Source organism: Anoplopoma fimbria, chromosome 16 (genome assembly GCF_027596085.1).
Source record: "Anoplopoma fimbria isolate UVic2021 breed Golden Eagle Sablefish chromosome 16, Afim_UVic_2022, whole genome shotgun sequence".
Classification (NCBI taxonomy): domain Eukaryota; kingdom Metazoa; phylum Chordata; class Actinopteri; order Perciformes; family Anoplopomatidae; genus Anoplopoma; species Anoplopoma fimbria.
In genome coordinates, this window is record NC_072464.1 from 6,951,272 (window position 1) to 6,969,401 (window position 18,130).

Sequence of the window (18,130 nt, forward strand, 5' to 3'; positions counted from 1 at the left end):
TCATTCCTTTTTATAACATTTAATGTATATTCATTTTACAGACACTTAGCAAGGGGAAGGCCATAAGCTCAGAGTCCCTGAGGAAGTTTGTATCCCGTAGAAAATGGCAGGTGAGTGTTTTATTTCCTGTTAAGCTTCTACTTTTAATTACACCCAGAATGTGACGAATAATTCATTGGTCATGTTTTACATTTTAAAATGTATTTTATTTAATTATATTTCCTCTTTTACAGCGTTCACTAATCAGCTATAAATCAAAAATGGTCATGAGGTCCATACCTGAGTTGCTGAACGATTCCTCCAGTCATATCTCCATTGCCGTTCCCAGGCACCTTAAAGAAGGTTCACCTGTGCCATCATCATCTTCAGATTCCGATGAAGACATTGATGAACTGCCATTCCTTCCAATGCCGCTTAACATGGAATTCTCTGGATCAAGGATGTCACTTAATGAAATCCAGACAAATGAGCAGGAAACAGGAAAGCAGGATGGAACAAGTAAATGGTCTGCGTCCCCTGTTCAAGCCCAGGAGGCTATGGAGTGTGACCCTAAAGAAATGGATAAAGAAGGGGTCGAATTATCAGCTAAAGGCCGCGTCCGGAAAAGGTCGTCACAGGACAATGACAGGGGTTCCTCAGATGAGGAAACAACGGCGGAATTGCCACAAAAGTCACAGCTGACTAGAAAACCCCTGCGAAGGGGTTCAAGCATGGAGTCAGACAAACCAGAGGGTGGACGACGGAGAGGAGAGCTAAGACGTGGAGGCTCTGCCGACAGTGCATTGCTGCTCAAGATTACACCTGAGGAAGGAGCTGGAGAAGGAAACCAAGAGGATGGAAGGAGAGTTCTCAAGAAAGCTGTCTCTATGGAACTACCAAGAAGGAGCACCAGCCCAGGAACTGCCAAGATGAGTCAAGAAGACTACGCTCTTAAACTGGAGATGATGCGACAGCGACTGCTCCGTGGTGGCTCTGCGGACAACAAGATGAGTGGACTGAGGGGGCCTCTGTTGGAAACATTAGGAATGGGAGATGAAAAACGCTTCTCTCGTACTGCTCGTTTGGGCCCACCCCCACTAATTAGAGCTGCATCCAGCGATTCTGCAATGGAGGAAGTTCCCAAACCCAAGATTTTGCGCAAAACTGCTTCTTTCAGTCAAGGTGATTCAGAACCTATCGCTTTACACCGCCGGTCGGGAGCTCCCTTGGAGATTCCCTTGGCACAGGTAGAAGAGAGAAGGCTCAAGGAGGCCATATCTATGTCAGCTCTTACTGAGCAAATCAAGCTAGAATCCCGTCCAGTGACACCCAGGGAACCTTCGCCAAAACCACCGACACCAGAGTCCGTTGTGCAGGAAAGTCCAACTAAAGCAGAAAGCGAGGAATCATTAATGGAGAGAGAGATAAAGCAGGATGAGACTATGAACGAAAAGATGGAAGGGCTGACTACGGATAGTAATTTTGATGAGCGATCGAGCACTAGTGGTTTCTCAGAGAAGGACATGAGCATATCAGAAGAACCAATGATTGAATCAGAGTATACGGGCCAGAGAATTCCTACACCTCCTCTTGCTGTCCAAAGCTCTGAAATAGAAGAGAAAATGGAGGAAGACGAGGGAGGAAATGAGAAAGAAGAAAAAGAACGGATTATGAAAGAAGAAGAGAAAATAATTGTCAGTGATGCCGAACCAAATGCTGAAGGACATGTCGATGTTTCTGAACAAAGTGCAGAAGAAGAAGTAAATATGCCTGCTAAATCTTCTGATATGATCATAACCACAAGCTCAGTTATGGTGAGACCAACACAAGGATATTCCCACCCATCAGCAAATGTTGTGTCAACTTGTGTAACACCTGCGCCTCCTGCTCGAGTTGTCCTTCCAGATGGAAGGACCTCAGCATATGCAAGTATTATGCAGACCATCATGGTCCCTGCAGTTCAGCCTCTCAATGAGCAACCTTTAGGCCCCTCCACACCGGTTGTTGCTCCAGCAGACTCGTCACCTTCAGTATCAACGGAAACATTTGCACCCACATCTTCACTTGCCAGCGTCTCCTCTGCTGTACCTGGTCAACCAAAGCCAGCCATGATGTCAACCACTGTGCACCCTGCAGTATACTCCAGGGTAGCGTCGCCAGAAATGATGACAAAGGAACCTAGTCCCCCAAGGACGACCACACATTCCTCACCCCAACAAGAGCTCTCAGCAGGAGTTGACTTTGAGGATATTACCTCTGAAGAGGTCTTCGAGGCCCGCTTCAAAAAACGTGAGTCTTCCCTGTCAAGAAGTCTAAAATTCCTGTCACGTTCAAAGAATGAGGACAAATCACAAGCGGCTTCATCAGACTCAACAGAGTCAGGTGAAGACATATACAGACCTGGGCCGATTGGTGCGCCATTGGAACTTGCATCAAGAAGACTTGAGGAGAAGTCGAAGTCAGTCCAGGATCTGCGTGAAGCTCAAAAGGACCAAGGCTTTATGAAAAGGCTCTCTATGCGCCTGAAGAGAGCTTCGTCAACTGAGCGCAAGGTCGAAATGACCGAAGAAGAAGATGTTCCTTTGAGACGTAGACTTTCCTGGTCTCTCGGCCGTAGAGGGTCACAAGACAAGAAGGAAGTGGGAATGGATGGTGGAGGTAATACTTTGGTGGAACAAGATGAAAAGGAGCTTAAGAAACCTAATGAATCACCGGTCTTAGCAATGCGCAGAAAGATTGAATCAACCGTGGCTGGGATCTCCACAAGAATTCGCAGCTACTCAGAGGAAAGGAAAGCATCAGACGACAAGGAAACCAAGAGGACACCCATTCTGTCCATGCTTCGTCGTGCAACATCAGAGAGTCGTGCAACAAAGGTTGCTAGTGTTCCTCAGAACCAGCTGGCATCTCAGGCCAGTAATGGTGCCTCGACAGAGTCTCTAGACTCCATGTCCAGCCTAAAGTCAGAAACATCAAAAGGTTTGTATGGCATAGACCTTTATTTCAAAATATATTTAGTCATGGTTGTAGAGCACTATCAATTACACTTTCTTAAATGCATGATGGTTCATTTATGGAGTCAATTGTTTTATTCTTGTAAAGTTGCGGAGGGCGAGCGCAGATCCCGCTGGGATCGATGGGGCCTAACCAGAGGGAGGCGAGACAAGACAGTATCACAGCCTGATATACCAACAGCAATCTCCAGAGAAAATAGTTCCCTACGTGGCCGCCAGTACTCCAGATTGGCTTCAGGTAAGTTACATAAAGAGATTGTGGTTGCATTGTGTCAAGGGTAAGGTAATTAGAGCTTAAAGCAATAGATTACATTTTGAGATATACTTTATCCCAGAGTTAGATAAGTACACCATTCTTGTATCCGTCACTAAAGATAAGGCTATAACCAACAGCCAGTTAGCTTAGCTTCGAAGAAAGAGTGGAAACTCTGTTTGTTTGTTTTTTGTCATCAGTGTGAGGTTGCCAGGCAACCAGAGGATATATCAGGAAGGGATTCCAGAGCCAGGCCGGCTGTTTTCCCTTTTCCAGTCTCTCAACTGGCCTCTGGCTGTAGCTTCATATTTTACATATAGATATGAGAGTGATTTTTCAAAATGTCAAACTATTGCTTTATGTTACCTTTCTTACATACTGCCACATGATTTACCAAACCTTAACACTTAGATTCTAGGTCAACATCAGTGAACACATAGCATTTGATTGGTCCATAAATGTACATGTGATGCCTTTGTATGTCTTATACATATTCTTCATAAAAACAGAAGAAATTAAGAGGGATAATAAACAAGACAACAACATTCCTAGCTCATACTGGGGAGGATTGTTAAGTGCTTCATATAATGATGTTCTTAACAATCACTGTGTACAGTAAATCATAACTTTTAATTTTCTCACAATATATAGTACGGATTATTTAAGTGATCTTATGTCCTTTGCTCACAGATTTCCCTCCAGTATTCCACATCAAGCTGAGAGATCATGTCCTTCTGGAGGGTGATCCAGTCACACTCAGCTGTCTGCCAGCAGGCAGTCCCCACCCACACATCACCTGGCTGAAAGGTTAGAATCTCTTATTTAAATATGGCATTGCTACTTAGGTGATAGTCACACAGATGGATGGTCAGAATCACTTATCTTGGTGCATGAGTGCAGAGGCATAATGATCGCTTACATTGCATCCTGCTACGTAATAACACAAGTTAACATGACAAAATGGTACAGGAAACAAGATAAACAAATTACATTCTTTATTACACTAGAAACCAACATTTATCATTTGAATTATTGCTAAATCAGATAAACTTAAATCTTCATTGTTACATCTCACAATTAAAGACCATTTTATGTGTGTTTCCTCAGATAAGAAGCCCCTGGAGATTGATGCCAGGATGAATATGATCGCCTGCCCTGATGGCCGACAGCTACTGATGATCATGCAAACCACCAAAAAGGATGCAGGGGTCTATGAATGTGTTGCTACAAGCCCCTTGGCCACAGTGTCCAGCTCTTGCACAATATCTCTTGCTCGTAAGAACTGAGACATACACCACTTTTATGTCTATCTGTGAGGAGCATGAGACTGTGTTAGTTGTCCTATAAACAATATACAGTTTCCGTATGTTGTACTGTATATAAGTAAATACCATAGTGAGTACTGTTAGTCTGCTGGATAGACAACAGAGAGCTAGGGAAGAAACTGGAGGGCAAGTGATACGTATATAATAGCAATATTTTTGTTTGTACAGGTCTGCCTAATCGTCCTGGGACCCCAGAAATACCTCAGAAGTACAACAACACAGCCCTGGTACTGTGGAGGCCCTCAGATACCATGGCCCCCTGCACATACTCTCTGGAGAGGATAGCAGAGGGTCAGTGTTTACTAACAATGATATAATGTCTTATTAACTGGTGAACATTGTCAGATGTCCACAAATTATTTTTAGATCAAACCCCATGGATGCGAGGGTTGGGTGAATAATTCAATATACTCAATCTGTTGTGGCTTTTTGTTGGTGGAATGTGGTAAATGACTGTACTGCGAACATTGAGTCCAAATATTAATTGTCACGCTTTGGCGTTTTGCTTCTCTGTCGGCTCTCTCCCTCTCACAGACGCACTCTCTTGGGGGAGTGTGTGTGGCATATGAGCATGGATGTGTGTTTGAGGGGTGTGTTTTTGGATTCTGGAGGGAAGCAGGAAAGAGCCTGTAGAGCGCATGGCATTAAGAGCATGTAAGAACTGACTTGAGTAAAAGTGATATTCCCTTGAATGTGATGCAAATTCACATTCATTCAATAAGTCAGTCCTTCAATAATAAATAAGTAAAAAAAAAAAAAAAAAGACTAAATTAATTTATATTGAGTTATAAATCAAACTAATGATAATCACTACTGCCTGCGAACTGTATTTAAAAAAAAAAAATCAGTTTTGTGAATAATTAGTCAATCTTAATAATAAAACATTTCCAAAGAACATGACAGAAAACCACCTCTAAGTGTTTTCAGCTAAGTTTGCTGGAATTATCACACTGGTTTCTTCAAGTGCATCATAGGGTTCAATGCTATTTAAGAGAAAATATTTAGATATGTATTATATATTGTGGTTTAGTTTAATAAGATGCTATTTATAAGCTAAATCGCCTAGTCCTAATGGATGGTTGACATATATCTAAGCATAATGGGGTCTCAAACCATATAATGTGGGTAAAAACAGGAAGTATTTATTAAGAATCACTTTATTTCCCAAATCAGCTTCGGGACCATGCAACACATGCAAAGTCATCAAACAAGATAATAAACAACATCATTCTAATGAAAATCAAATCAAATAGACTACATCAATAATAACGGATTTTAGGGTTACTATGGCAACACGTGGGCTCTGGCACGCAGAGTTGAAGGTGAAGTAGTGAACTACATGGTTACCGCAGATGAGATATAACAACCTGAACCATAAATACAGCATAGCAGCCTTGCCACATAAGGACCACCATTTAACAGAATTAAATATATATTTGTACTAATATGTACCATATCATAACATCAACATGTATAATAAATGAGGCTTGCTTATACATAGCAAAACAAGGTGTTTGTTTTGGGATTTAGAATAATGAGAAGTGTGATGCAATACTACTATAAACTGGCTCTTAAATAACTTGGACACAATTATCAATGATATTTTTGCTCCCCAGGTGAGACCAACTGGTTGATCATGGCTACAGGGGTGGCAGACTGTTATTACAATGTGGTTGACTTGCCAGCAGGGGGCTCCTTCAGGTTCAGGGTGGCCTGTGTCAATAAAGCTGGCCAGGGCCCCTACAGCAACCTGTCAGAGGTAGTGAGCCTGAGTGCTTCAGGTATGTATTATCTCAAAGAAGCTCTTTAAGAACTTTCAATGTTTTTATATTCTGATAAATGTACAGATTCTGCAAGGATTAAAGTTTTGTGTTTAAGTGTAGTTTTTGTTTTGCTCCACCCATTATAGTTTTTTATGTGTATGTCGAGGATACTTTTTATCTGGGACACTACACGTTGCAAATGTTTCTATCACATTGGACAATGTGCTGAAGGTGTCTTCTTTGTTGTAGATCTTCAGATTGTATGTGTTATCCTTTTCATATACCGGATCAAGTCGTGTCAAGTCGAGATCATGTGTGTCCTCCCTCTCCTTGTCTCTCATTAGAACCAGCTAAATCCAGTGCTCCTGTAGTGGTGAAGACTGTTCCTGCAACTACTCCGCCACCCCCTGTGGTGATGAAGTCATCCATGAAAGTGCCTCCCATTAAACCAGCTCCAAGTAAATCCACTACAGCAACACCTGTCCCGCCTTCAACTTCTGCTCCTGCTCCATCCGTGGTTATTTCAGCTCCTGCAGTAACCACCAAACCCACGGTGCAGGTCCATGCTAGCCGTGCTCCTGCTCCATCCGTGGTTATTTCAGCTCCTGCAGTAACCACCAAACCCACGGTGCAGGTCCATGCTAGCCGTGCTCCTGCTCCATCCGTGGCTATTTCAGCTCCTGCAGTAACCACCAAACCCACGGTGCAGGTCCATGCTAGCCGTGCTCCTGCTCCATCCGTGGTTATTTCAGCTCCTGCAGTAACCACCAAACCCACGGTGCAGGTCGATGCTAGACGTCCTGCTGTTTCTCCGCCCGTTAGCACAGCTCCCTCGGAACAAGCTCCTGCTCAGGCAGCCGCAGCCGTCCAAGCCCCGGTAGCCAAAGCCAAGACCACCCTTAGCATCAGTGTTGGCAAACCCCAAACCAAATTGGCGACCCCCCCTGTTGTCCCACCCAAACCTCAAAGTCCTGTAAATGCGATCCATCAAATAACCAGCAAGTCCCCTTCTCCTGTACCAACACCCGCACCGGTCATCGGTAAACCTATTTCATCTGTACCGATGTACCGTGTTACTCCACCTTCTCAATCTAGTTCCACCGTGGCAACCACAACTGTTTCAGTCACTCCCATGACTGTCTCAGTACCCGTGGCTGTCTCACCGCCCATGGTGGTGGTGCAGAGCTTGACGCCACTGATTCAGGGAGGGGACAGTCGGAGCACCCCGTCCGGACGGGTCACCCCTTCTGGACGGGTCACACCGTCAGGACGAGCCACTCCTTCGGGACGCAGGACGCCGTTGGGAAAGCCTGGAGAGGGATCTCTGCGCCAGGGAGTTCCACAGAAGCCTTACACCTTCATGGATGAGAAAGCAAGGTAACAGCAGAGAAAATTCTCCCACCTTTTAAGCTAATTGATCTGTTCTAAAAGCCTCTTGGATCAGCTGGAAAATTGATCTGCTGTTTTTCTGAGCTCATGAAAAGTTGACTGTCACATGACAGAGACGATACAAACATATGATGATCAGATAGAATGTGAAGCATTGCTCCAGATCAGACTACCCAACTGTATATAGAGGAGTTACAATTAGCACAACCTTCAACATCTACGGCAGTAAAAATGCAACATACACATTATTATAGAGGTAATATTGATCCTGCACAATGACTACTTTTTACTTTTGATACATTTTGTTGAAAATACTTATTTTTATTTATTTTTACATAAATGTCCAGTGTGTAGCATTTAGGTGGTTATATTGTATAATTGTAATAATATTTGAATACGTTTTTCTTTCCTTAGTGTATAATCAAATGAAAATAAGAATCTTAGAATGAGCTGTCTACATAGGGAGTGTGCACTCGTCACGGAGTACACCATGTTGCACTGCCATGTTTCTACAGTAGCCCAGAACAGACAAACCAAACATTTCCGTTTTTGCGTCGGGCACCCCAGTTCTCCTACATGCTTGGCACACAGGTGAAATTTCAGTTGGTTGCAATCTATAATCCAACCACTAGATGCTGCCAAATCCGACACACTGCACCTTTAAGTAAAGTTTTGAATGCAAGACTTTTACTTGTAGTGAAGTATTTTCACAATATAGTATTTGTACTTAAGTAGAGCAGCTGAGTACATCTTTCGCGATATAAAAACAATAAAAAGGGCCCCAAAGATTCTGTATTTCATTAGTAGTTTATTCGAGAGGACAAAGAGTTAAAACTCTTTTATGAATAAATAAATGCCTTATGCATGTCTTTCATTTTAAAGTATTTCACCACAAGCCAAAAATACCAGCTACGTTAGATTTTTGGATTAATAGCTGAGCTGTACATAAATCTCTCTGTGCTCTTTTTGCCCGTGGGACACATCGCATTCAGAAAAGGAACCATTGACTACTTCCTTGTCACACAGGGGTCGGTTCGGTGTGATCCGTGAGTGCCGGGAAAACGCCACGGGCAACCTCTTCATGGCTAAGATTGTTCCATATGAGGCCAACAGCAAGCAGACGGTGCTGCAGGAATACGACATCCTCAAGTCCCTTCACCATGACAGGATCATGGCCCTGCATGAAGCTTACGTCACCCCGCGCTACCTGGTGCTCATCTCTGAGTACTGCAGTGGGAAGGAGCTGCTCTTCAGCCTCATAGACAGGTGAGACCAAACCGCTGTACTCTGTAAAGTAGTTGCTTCTCTGATGTTGATTTTTTCTATTTATACCAAATGAGAAGACTTTATTTGCATCAATGAAATCTACCATAAATTATTCTTCCCCCGGAGCCCTCTGACAAGCTGTTTTCTGGTGTGATCCAGGTTCCGTTACTCAGAGGATGACGTGGTGACCTACATTGTGCAGATCCTCCAGGGTCTGGACTACCTCCACACCCGACGCATCCTCCACCTGGACATCAAGCCAGAGAACGTCATCATCACCTACATGAACGTCATCAAGATTATTGACTTTGGCAGTGCTCAGACTTACAACCCCCTCTTCCTCAAGCAGTTCAGCCCTCCTATCGGAACACTGGAGTATATGTGTAAGTGCCTGTTTTACACACACTACTGGGAATGTAAATGTAAAGCTGCTATAATCAATATATTTTATGTTAACATTAGATCAAATTGCACCCAGATTCCCTCTGCTTTATGGAACTTATGCGCATCTTGCATTAGCTGGTGAATATAGAGCAGCATTTAGTGGCTTAAGTACCAGATACTTGCTTTAGGAGCTGGTAACAGAGCTTAAATAAGACTGATATCAGACTTTATCTTTTCTGAATGTGTAAATAGCAACTGTTTGCAAACACATTAGTCATATCTACCTTATAAGGTGACTTGTCAGTGTGGTTACAGGTTGTTACGCTGCCCTCAAGTGGCCAAAAATCAATGATTGCATGTATTGGATTGGTCAGGTCAATACAAATCCTGTACTGATACTTGCAAGTGGGACATGAGGACATAGTACAAACACACAAGATTATGACTAAATTTATTTGCCCACACGAAGCAATTATCACACACAAAAATCACAAATAATATAAGTCCCTGAGAGAAATGAATGTCTCTGAGCACATTAAGAGACATTGCTGTATATAAATGTGTTCTATGGATTTACTGAGTATCTGATGATGTCCAAAAATACATGTCCTCTTACTTGTGGTGCCATTTATAAATGTAGATGGTTTTGGTGTGAGTTGCCTAGTTTTGTAGATATCGGCCGTAGAGCTATCTGCCTTCATTTCAATATAGGAGTTATGGTTGAAAGAGAGTATTTCCGACATGAAACTGCTCACAACAAGATCTGTGGATAATCTTGACTAACCGGGTCATGATTTCTGGAAAGAGACGTCGCTGTTGAGTTTTTCAAATTATATTTTTTTTGCCCCTTTGAGTACCACAAGCCGAGTGCCATATTGTCACATTATACTATCCAAAACTAGGCAACTCAAACCAAAGCAAGCTAGATTGATAAATAGCACTACAATTTATTTTATTTTTTTCTGATTTAAGGGTGACCGTTAAGGTAAGCCACTCAAAGGCATAAAAATTAGGATTCACTTCAGAAATCTTGCTATGGATTTATCAACGCTGTGGTAAAAAATCTAACCTTCTTGCTTCTTGAAGTGTGCATTATTTCATCATTTATTAGGAAGAAAATGAAACGAAAAACACTTGATGATACAGAACAGTTTTAAGTCAAAAAGAGAAATTTTATTCTTATTATACTCTTATTCTTTGCTTATTTTAAGAGATTGTTGGGTACAAATTATTGATACAGATCTTCTGTGATTACTAATGACGTGTACGGTTTATGTGTCTGTTATGTCAGTGGTAATGCACTAGCTATTGAAACACATAAAAAACTAACTTAAACTATCCATTCATAGATTAAAAAAGACTCACACCATTACGTAATTGCATATTGTTTATGTGGTACAAAGACATATTGCAGATGTAATTAAAGTTTAATATTTTTTACCTTCTTCTTGCAGCTCCAGAGATGTTGAAAGGGGATGTTGTGGGTCCTCCAGCTGACATCTGGAGCGTGGGCGTACTGACTTTCATCATGTGAGTACGGCTTTCACAGCTTCCTCCCAGCAAGACTTCTTTAAATAGAAACGTACATGTGCTCTTTATGTGAAATGAGTCTTGTGATTGAAAATTTGCATTTCAGATCTTTTTCTATATACTGTAATCAAACACGGTGTGGACATCTTATTACTCTTGTGATATTTATTCACTTCACAACTAACCACCTGATCAATCTTCCATTTTATTGTGTTTATTGTGACGTGTTTTGAGGGATCCTTGCCGTTTTGTGAGTGTCAAATCTTCCCCCTGGTTTTCCAGGTTGAGCGGCAAGTCGCCTTTCATTGAAAATGATCCTCAGGAGACGGAAGCGAGGATCCAGGCGGCAAAGTTTGACCTCTCTAAGCTCTACCAGAATGTGTCCCAAAGTGCCTCTCTGTTTCTCAAAAAGATCCTCTGTAGCTACCCGTGGTAAGACGAACATGAGTTCCTTATCCGATTTTCTATCGTTGCTGATGGCTGAATGCAAACTGATCACTTACTCAATGTCGTGGCATCACATTTTTCACAAAATATGTCAAGCGATCCATTTTGTTTTTTAAATTTCTCTAAAATCTTTGCATATTTGGATCCTCACTGTCTGGTCTTCCACAGGGCCCGCCCCTCCATTAAGGACTGCTTCAATAACTCCTGGCTCCAAGATGCCTACCTGATGCGCCTTCGCAGGCAGACTCTCACCTTTACAACTACCCGTCTCAAGGAATTCTTGGCCGACCAGCAGCGCAGGCGAGAGGAGGTGGCCACCAAGCACAAAGTCCTCCTGCGGTCCTACCAGAGCTCGCCACAAACCCCCACCAGCCCCGCCACGCCAAATGTGCCAACCTCACCCACCACACCTGTCATCCAGTGAAAAAAAAACAGGCTTCCAAACACCAGTTGTCCAGACTTAACGGGCGTCGAGGAGCATCCTCAGAGCGAGACAGGACTTTGGGCCGTGAGGTGGGGCGGTCCCTTCAGGGTTTTGAGGTTTGAGTTGTTGAACTTGGTCGTGAAGAAAAAAACTAAACAAAACACTCAAGAAACCAGCAGTGGCTGTGATCCACGGAGACGTCACTTCTTTTTCTTTTGTGGTTCTTAAAGTGAATCTAAAAAAACGATTTCACACTTAAGGGAACTCTTACAAAGTTACAAGAGCCTGAGTATTTTTTTATCTGGTGGACCTTGTTCGCACAAGGCAGGATGTCGTCTTCAAGTTAGTACCTCAAGGTTTGTAACTTTGCATACATTTTGGATAAACTACTTCCTTTCTTACTGTCAACTCTCCAATGATTAGAGGGAATGATATATTAATATGTTGTAGTTACCCACCATGGAAGGCCTAAAACTGCTGTAATTGCGTTTTGAGGTTAAAAACATAGTTGGTCACGAGATTAGAAAATTATGAATACTGCACAATTTCAAAACAAGGAGGGTAAAAACAATGAATGCCTTTTTTTCCCATAGTAACACCTCTGCTTTATCCGTCTATAGTTTCATATTCAAATGTTTCCTGACCAGATGTTCATTCTACGATGATCCATACACTTAATCCAATTTATTCGTGCTACAGGGTATTTGTAGCATTTCAATGATTGTCAAGATTGTAGCAGTTCCACTTACTTTTTTTGTTCTGAGTTTTTAATACTGAGTATGGAGGATACATCTGAGGATTCTCTACAAGGGCTATCAGAAAAGGACTCTTACAAGCAGCACAAATTTCCTCCATAATGTTACTTGCTATAGTAATGAATCGGCTCATTCTCAAAATCATAAATTTAGTTTTAGAATTTGTTACTAGATCATCATTTCTGGCACAGCACCAGTGGCTCCATGCAGGACGGTCACTGTGTTGGTGCTTGGCAGGCACTAGTTTATTCACCACAAGGAGGCTAGCAACTAGCACATTGGCATCCAGTTCAGATATCTCTTCCACTCAGCCCAGTGTAAAGGATCCATTTACTCTCATCAGTTGACTTAAAGGAAATGTGCTGAGTCAACTGAATCGGTGTGTTCTTAAGAGTGTGCATACAGCACATTACCTGAGCTACAAAACCATAATTACATGGAAGATTAACTAGGGGTCAGTGGTTAACTGAATCTCCCACTGGTGATACTGGTGTGCCTCCAAGAGCCCTTAACCTATTAGCAACTCATTGAGAAATGATGTTTATTAAGTAATTGTTGAGTGTATTAGGTCTTATTTGAGCTGTTATCTCCAACTGCTAACAGCTATTGCTTTAAAAAAGAAAGTTTGATTTACCTGTTGTTTTTTAAAATATAAATTAGTCTTTAAATGCCCGACCAGTAGGAATTGAATTGGTTATAATTCAATTATGAATTATTATTTATTGAATCCCTTAATGAAGCATCATGTTCCTTTTTGGTTTACAGCCCATACGAGCTTACAAAACACTGAACACAGTGATGAAAACATAAATTCAATACACACGCAATACTTAGTCCCTGCGTAAACAAAACATGAAATCAGAAATGTTATAAATCTTAGACAATCCTTAGAGCGCTTTATTAGAAATATTTCAACATTTCCTCCTTATCCAAGCTCCATATATGAGATATAATGAGGTATGGCTTAACAAAAAACAGGTCTTTGTTCATCAGCAAGAGATTGTAAATGTGACGATACATGCCTGGTTGATTTGCAAACCATTACATAATGGGTCAATTTTTGCTTTGATTGACAGCTTTAGAGACAGCGACTTGAAATGGGGCGAAGAGAGGGGTGTTAAATGCAACAAGGGTGGAATCAAACCCTGGACAGAGCGGTAAAGTGCCATGCACTGTAACCACTCGACAACCAATGTGCTCCGAAAAAAACATAAATTTGATCCCTCTAGTTTTATTCCCTTAAAGCATGTAAATTGTCCTCTTCAAGGACAGTATTAAGGACTGCGATTGGGCTCTTGCTGACATTTGTCTCTTGGTTGGATTAAAAGTATTAGTGTTGAACATCTGTTTCCAAAAAAGTTTCACATCAGAGAAAATGCATAATATCCCCTTTAGATTCCTGCTAAATATTTGTTTGGAAGTCCATCTTCGGGCATATTAATGCCTCATTGATGCATCGATCATCCGATTTATCTGATTATTTTCCGGTAAATTGAAAGTTGTGTTGTTCCTTTCCGCTTTGTTTAGTGAGGGCAAATTCAGTTTTAAGACCAGCATGTGAAACATTTGCACAGATTCTTTTTATCCCTTTTCTGTTACATGTGTCAATACCAAATACGGATTTGCATGCTTCACACACAAAGTGTTATTTCTGTGACAGATTGGATTCATTTTAAAGGAAGTATCAAGGACTTTTATGTCTTTTATGACGATATCACGCTGAGCTGCGTCACACATTAAGCAACATCATGAGTTGTTATAATTGGTTTATTGACTACGAGAGAGTGTTGGTAATTCTATGAAACTATTTTACTACTTCTATATATTCTAATGCTAATGCTAGATAAATACTGCCCTTTGTCCTTTTTGGCTCGGTCCTTTTCCTATGCAGAGTAGAAGTTAACCACAGAGGAAGTTGTTTTAAAAACCTGAATGAAAACATGCAAGATCAGCATGCATTCAACTCCAAACGTCTGTGCAATATATTATGTTATTTAATCATATTAAATTAAATTAAAACCGTTTATAAGCAGCCAACAGGGATTTGGAAAAAAAGATGTTGACCGCTTCACGTTTTGTATTAAAATCCTATGCCGTATTTTGTGGAATGTGTTGCAGTGCCTCGTGATGGATATTAGACCCACAGAGAAAAAAAAGTTTGTTAAATGAATGAAGTTCCTATATTTTGATTATATGAATGTGACCGCTTTTGTGTGTGTTTCGCAAATTTGTTTATTTATTGAGTGACTGTGTTTGTTATAGCTGCTGCTTTTTATTTTGTGACCTTTCTGAATCTGGCATGGACAATGGCATGACAGCTGTTAAGGCTATGAACAAAATAAAGGAAATATGACACATACATGAATACAGTGTCGCAATTTGTTTGTGCAGCAGGATGGAATATTGGTTTTAAAAGGGGCAGCAGAGCTATGAATTTACCGTGAAGCTTTCTTGAATTTGCAATATTTTAGAAATAATAAATTTGACTCTTTGTTTCCACCACAGTAGGGTCACGATTTTCAGAATGTTGAGGCCACTCCCTCCACATGACCCCGACGACCAACATTTAAGTCTCACCAGGGTCGACTCACATTTCAAAACCTCAAACAAAACTATAAACTGCTCCAAATTCTCAGGAGCACACGACATGAAGGCTTTATAAGGAAAGGCAAAGTATCTCTGCAGCATTTGTTGCGCATCCTGAGTATTTGCTAATATCTAAAGAGGGAAAATCTCCTTGATCCTCGAGGACCTCTAGATATAAAGCATATTATGCATATTATTTCATCGTTGAAAAAACACCTCTTTCAAGAGTAAAAATAGCCTTTTCACAGAAGAAATTTTTAACATGTCGCAGGAGAGATAAGAACAGGTGTAAATAATAAAATGAATAACGGATGAATACCATTTAGCTGCCTCAGTTTCAGGGTCCTGCTAATGTGAATGGACATGAATTTAACTCTGCCCTGGCTTACCAGGACACTTGAATACGACAGAGCCATTTTTAAGGTTATATGTAACACCCATGCCTGTCAAAATGTCTGCTATAAAAAAGGCCAATTGGATATGGAATACTTTTTTAATGACCTCTACAAGCTCCTTCTGGTGCTAACCTGCTCTGATCACTGCAGATGTCCAAGGCGAAGGCTGCACCCCCTCCTGGGTGCACTCTGAACAGCAACGATCCTCAGGTCCAGGAGGCCGCTATCCGAATCCAAGCTTCGTAATGCAGCCACAGGTAGCCAAACATCCCATGTCTGCTGGCATTACTGACATTCAACAGCCTTTTTAGCAGAGTTAAAAGCAGACAGTATGCTTCAAGCAAAGGGATTGTTGGTCCTTCCACCTTCACCTGTCTGTTCTTCTTTCTATGAAACTTTGCATATGCTTCGTTTGAAGCATACTTACTCCACTTTGGCATAAAAAAAGTGCATGTAGTGATTCTCACATTCCTGTTTTCTGAAACAGGTCGCGTATAGAGCTTCGGGAGAAAGGCCCTCCAAAGATCTTGCAGGAGCTCAAAGATGTGGTTCTTGTTGAGGGCAGCGCCGCAAAGCTGGATTGCAGTCAGCGCTTTCCCAGGCCCTTTCATCGTCTGGTGCAAGGACGGCAAAGAGCTGAAGGACGGTCCCAAGTACCGCTATGTTTTTGAAGACCTGGATTTTGTGGCGCTCGTGGTTCGAGATGGGGTTCTGGCTGATCTGGGAAAATACACGGAAAAGTTCGGACAGAGATCCATTCGGACAGACGTACGGATCTGCCTGTATTCTAGTGGAAGGTGTGTACACATAGTTGCCTGTAGCTAGCATGTGTTGTTTAATCTGAGTTTTGTTCATTTGGCATGGTTTAAGGCATCACACTTTAATCAAACAACTTGAAGGAATTTTTCAGCATTTAGTGAAATACATTTTTGCTACTTTTGGACAGAGCCAGGCTATCGGTTTCCCCCTATTTCTAGTCTTTATGCTAAGCTAACTAGCTTCTGGGTGTAGACTTTATATTTCAAAGAGAGATATGAGAGTGGTATTAATCATCTCATCTAACTCTTAGCAAGAAATCAAATAAGAGTTTTTCCCTAAATGTCTACTAAAAACCTAATTTTCCTGGACAATGGAGTGTAATGTCATGTGTAGTGTAAAGACGGAGCTCTAACTGCGTCCAGAAATTACTTGATGCTAATGAAGCCAAGGTTCTATTCTAATCTTTTCCTTTATTGATTACTTGTATCTCCCATACAACTTTATCTTTGTGGAATCATCCAATCCTAGCTTTTGTGATCTTCCTCAAAACATGTGGCTGACGGAGTCATTGCATCATGTTTTCCCAGTTCCTGTTAAGGTTGCTAAAGGCCCAGACAACATTATTATATATTCCTTTATTGATCCCCATGGGGGAAATTCAAGTGTTGCAGCAGCTCAACTACACAGACACAGACAATAAATACACATACTATACAACTACACAGACACAGACAATAAATACACATACTATACAACTACACAGACACAGACAATAAATACATACTATACAACTACACAGACACAGACAATAAATACACATACTATACAACTACACAGACACAGACAATAAATACACATACTATACAACTACACAGACACAGACAATAAAACATAAAGGCCAAGAGAGGGACAATAGTGGTGCTTAAGGCTGAAATACGCGGGGAGCCTCCTCCAGATGTTGCCTGGCTCAAAGATGGAGACGACATTGAAGAAGATGACAGGTAGGCTCTTTTAAATGATTCAATAAGCAGGTATAATGTCTGTCTATGTGTTTACTAAGCTTTTCAGGATGTGTGTACATGTAGAATCGGCATTGTTTGTGAGCTATTGCCACATGGACAAACATTATCCAATAACGGTATGCAAATTAATTGACAGGGATTTTAATTCTAGGGAAATCAAATAGTGATAATATTGGGAGTCTGATTGTCTTTCAGGGTGTTCTTCGACATTGGAGACACCAACACGTTCTTGACCATCAAAAATGCTGCATTATATCGCAAAGAACATGGAACACAATGCTGTGTTCCAAGCTGTACATTCAATCATGCCCATGAGATTGAAGTTTTTTTGCTAACCGCTTTTTGGAGTGCATTTATTTGTATTTGTTAATTATTGATTCAAGTATTATGATAGTACTTAAAAGAACAATATTTGTTTCTGATAGAAATGGGAAAGATTTTATAATGAAAAAGACAGCATTTGACCATAATAATATACAGAGCCATCAACCTTCTTAACATTTAACATTACATTACAGTCATTTAGCAGACGCTTTTATCCAAAGCGACTTACAGGAAGTGTATTCAACATAGGTATTCAAGAGAACTACTAGTCACCAGAAGTCATAACAATTAGATGAGAGGGTTACTTAAAATGGTATATGTGAGGGATGGGTTAGATAGAATGATATAATATCCATAGGTTGTTTTTAACTTTTACTTTTATTACTGTAATGAATAATTAATTTCTACAATTTTGTCCTGTCCTTGTTGACAATAACAGCTAAATCCTAGATTAGCAAAATCCAGCTGGAAGATGGGGAGGTTCGAGTGAAGCTGAGCTGAATGAGTAAATGTCA

The 18,130-nt window shown here is 41.1% G+C and overlaps 2 protein-coding genes across 2 annotated transcripts in view; both read left to right on the forward strand.

Moving 5' to 3' along the window:
• Positions 1 to 11,774, forward strand: part of LOC129104339 (striated muscle preferentially expressed protein kinase-like) — a 40,066-nt gene extending 28,292 nt beyond the window's left edge. Inside the window, 13 exon segments of the mRNA XM_054614975.1 lie at positions 234 to 2,958; positions 3,082 to 3,231; positions 3,937 to 4,053; positions 4,354 to 4,521; positions 4,740 to 4,862; positions 6,188 to 6,352; positions 6,679 to 6,893; positions 7,119 to 7,711; positions 8,750 to 8,989; positions 9,149 to 9,372; positions 10,828 to 10,903; positions 11,186 to 11,335; positions 11,519 to 11,774. Of these exon segments, the coding sequence (XP_054470950.1) occupies positions 234 to 2,958; positions 3,082 to 3,231; positions 3,937 to 4,053; positions 4,354 to 4,521; positions 4,740 to 4,862; positions 6,188 to 6,352; positions 6,679 to 6,893; positions 7,119 to 7,711; positions 8,750 to 8,989; positions 9,149 to 9,372; positions 10,828 to 10,903; positions 11,186 to 11,335; positions 11,519 to 11,774 (5,202 nt within the window).
• A 3,886-nt stretch (positions 11,775 to 15,660) lies between these two features.
• Positions 15,661 to 18,065, forward strand: LOC129104898 (SPEG neighbor protein-like). The gene is given in 8 exon segments (XM_054615763.1): positions 15,661 to 15,767; positions 15,998 to 16,093; positions 16,095 to 16,254; positions 16,256 to 16,307; positions 16,857 to 16,888; positions 17,161 to 17,270; positions 17,487 to 17,584; positions 18,055 to 18,065. Coding segments are annotated over 8 exon segments (666 nt in total).
• The last annotated feature ends 65 nt before the right edge of the window (positions 18,066 to 18,130 follow it).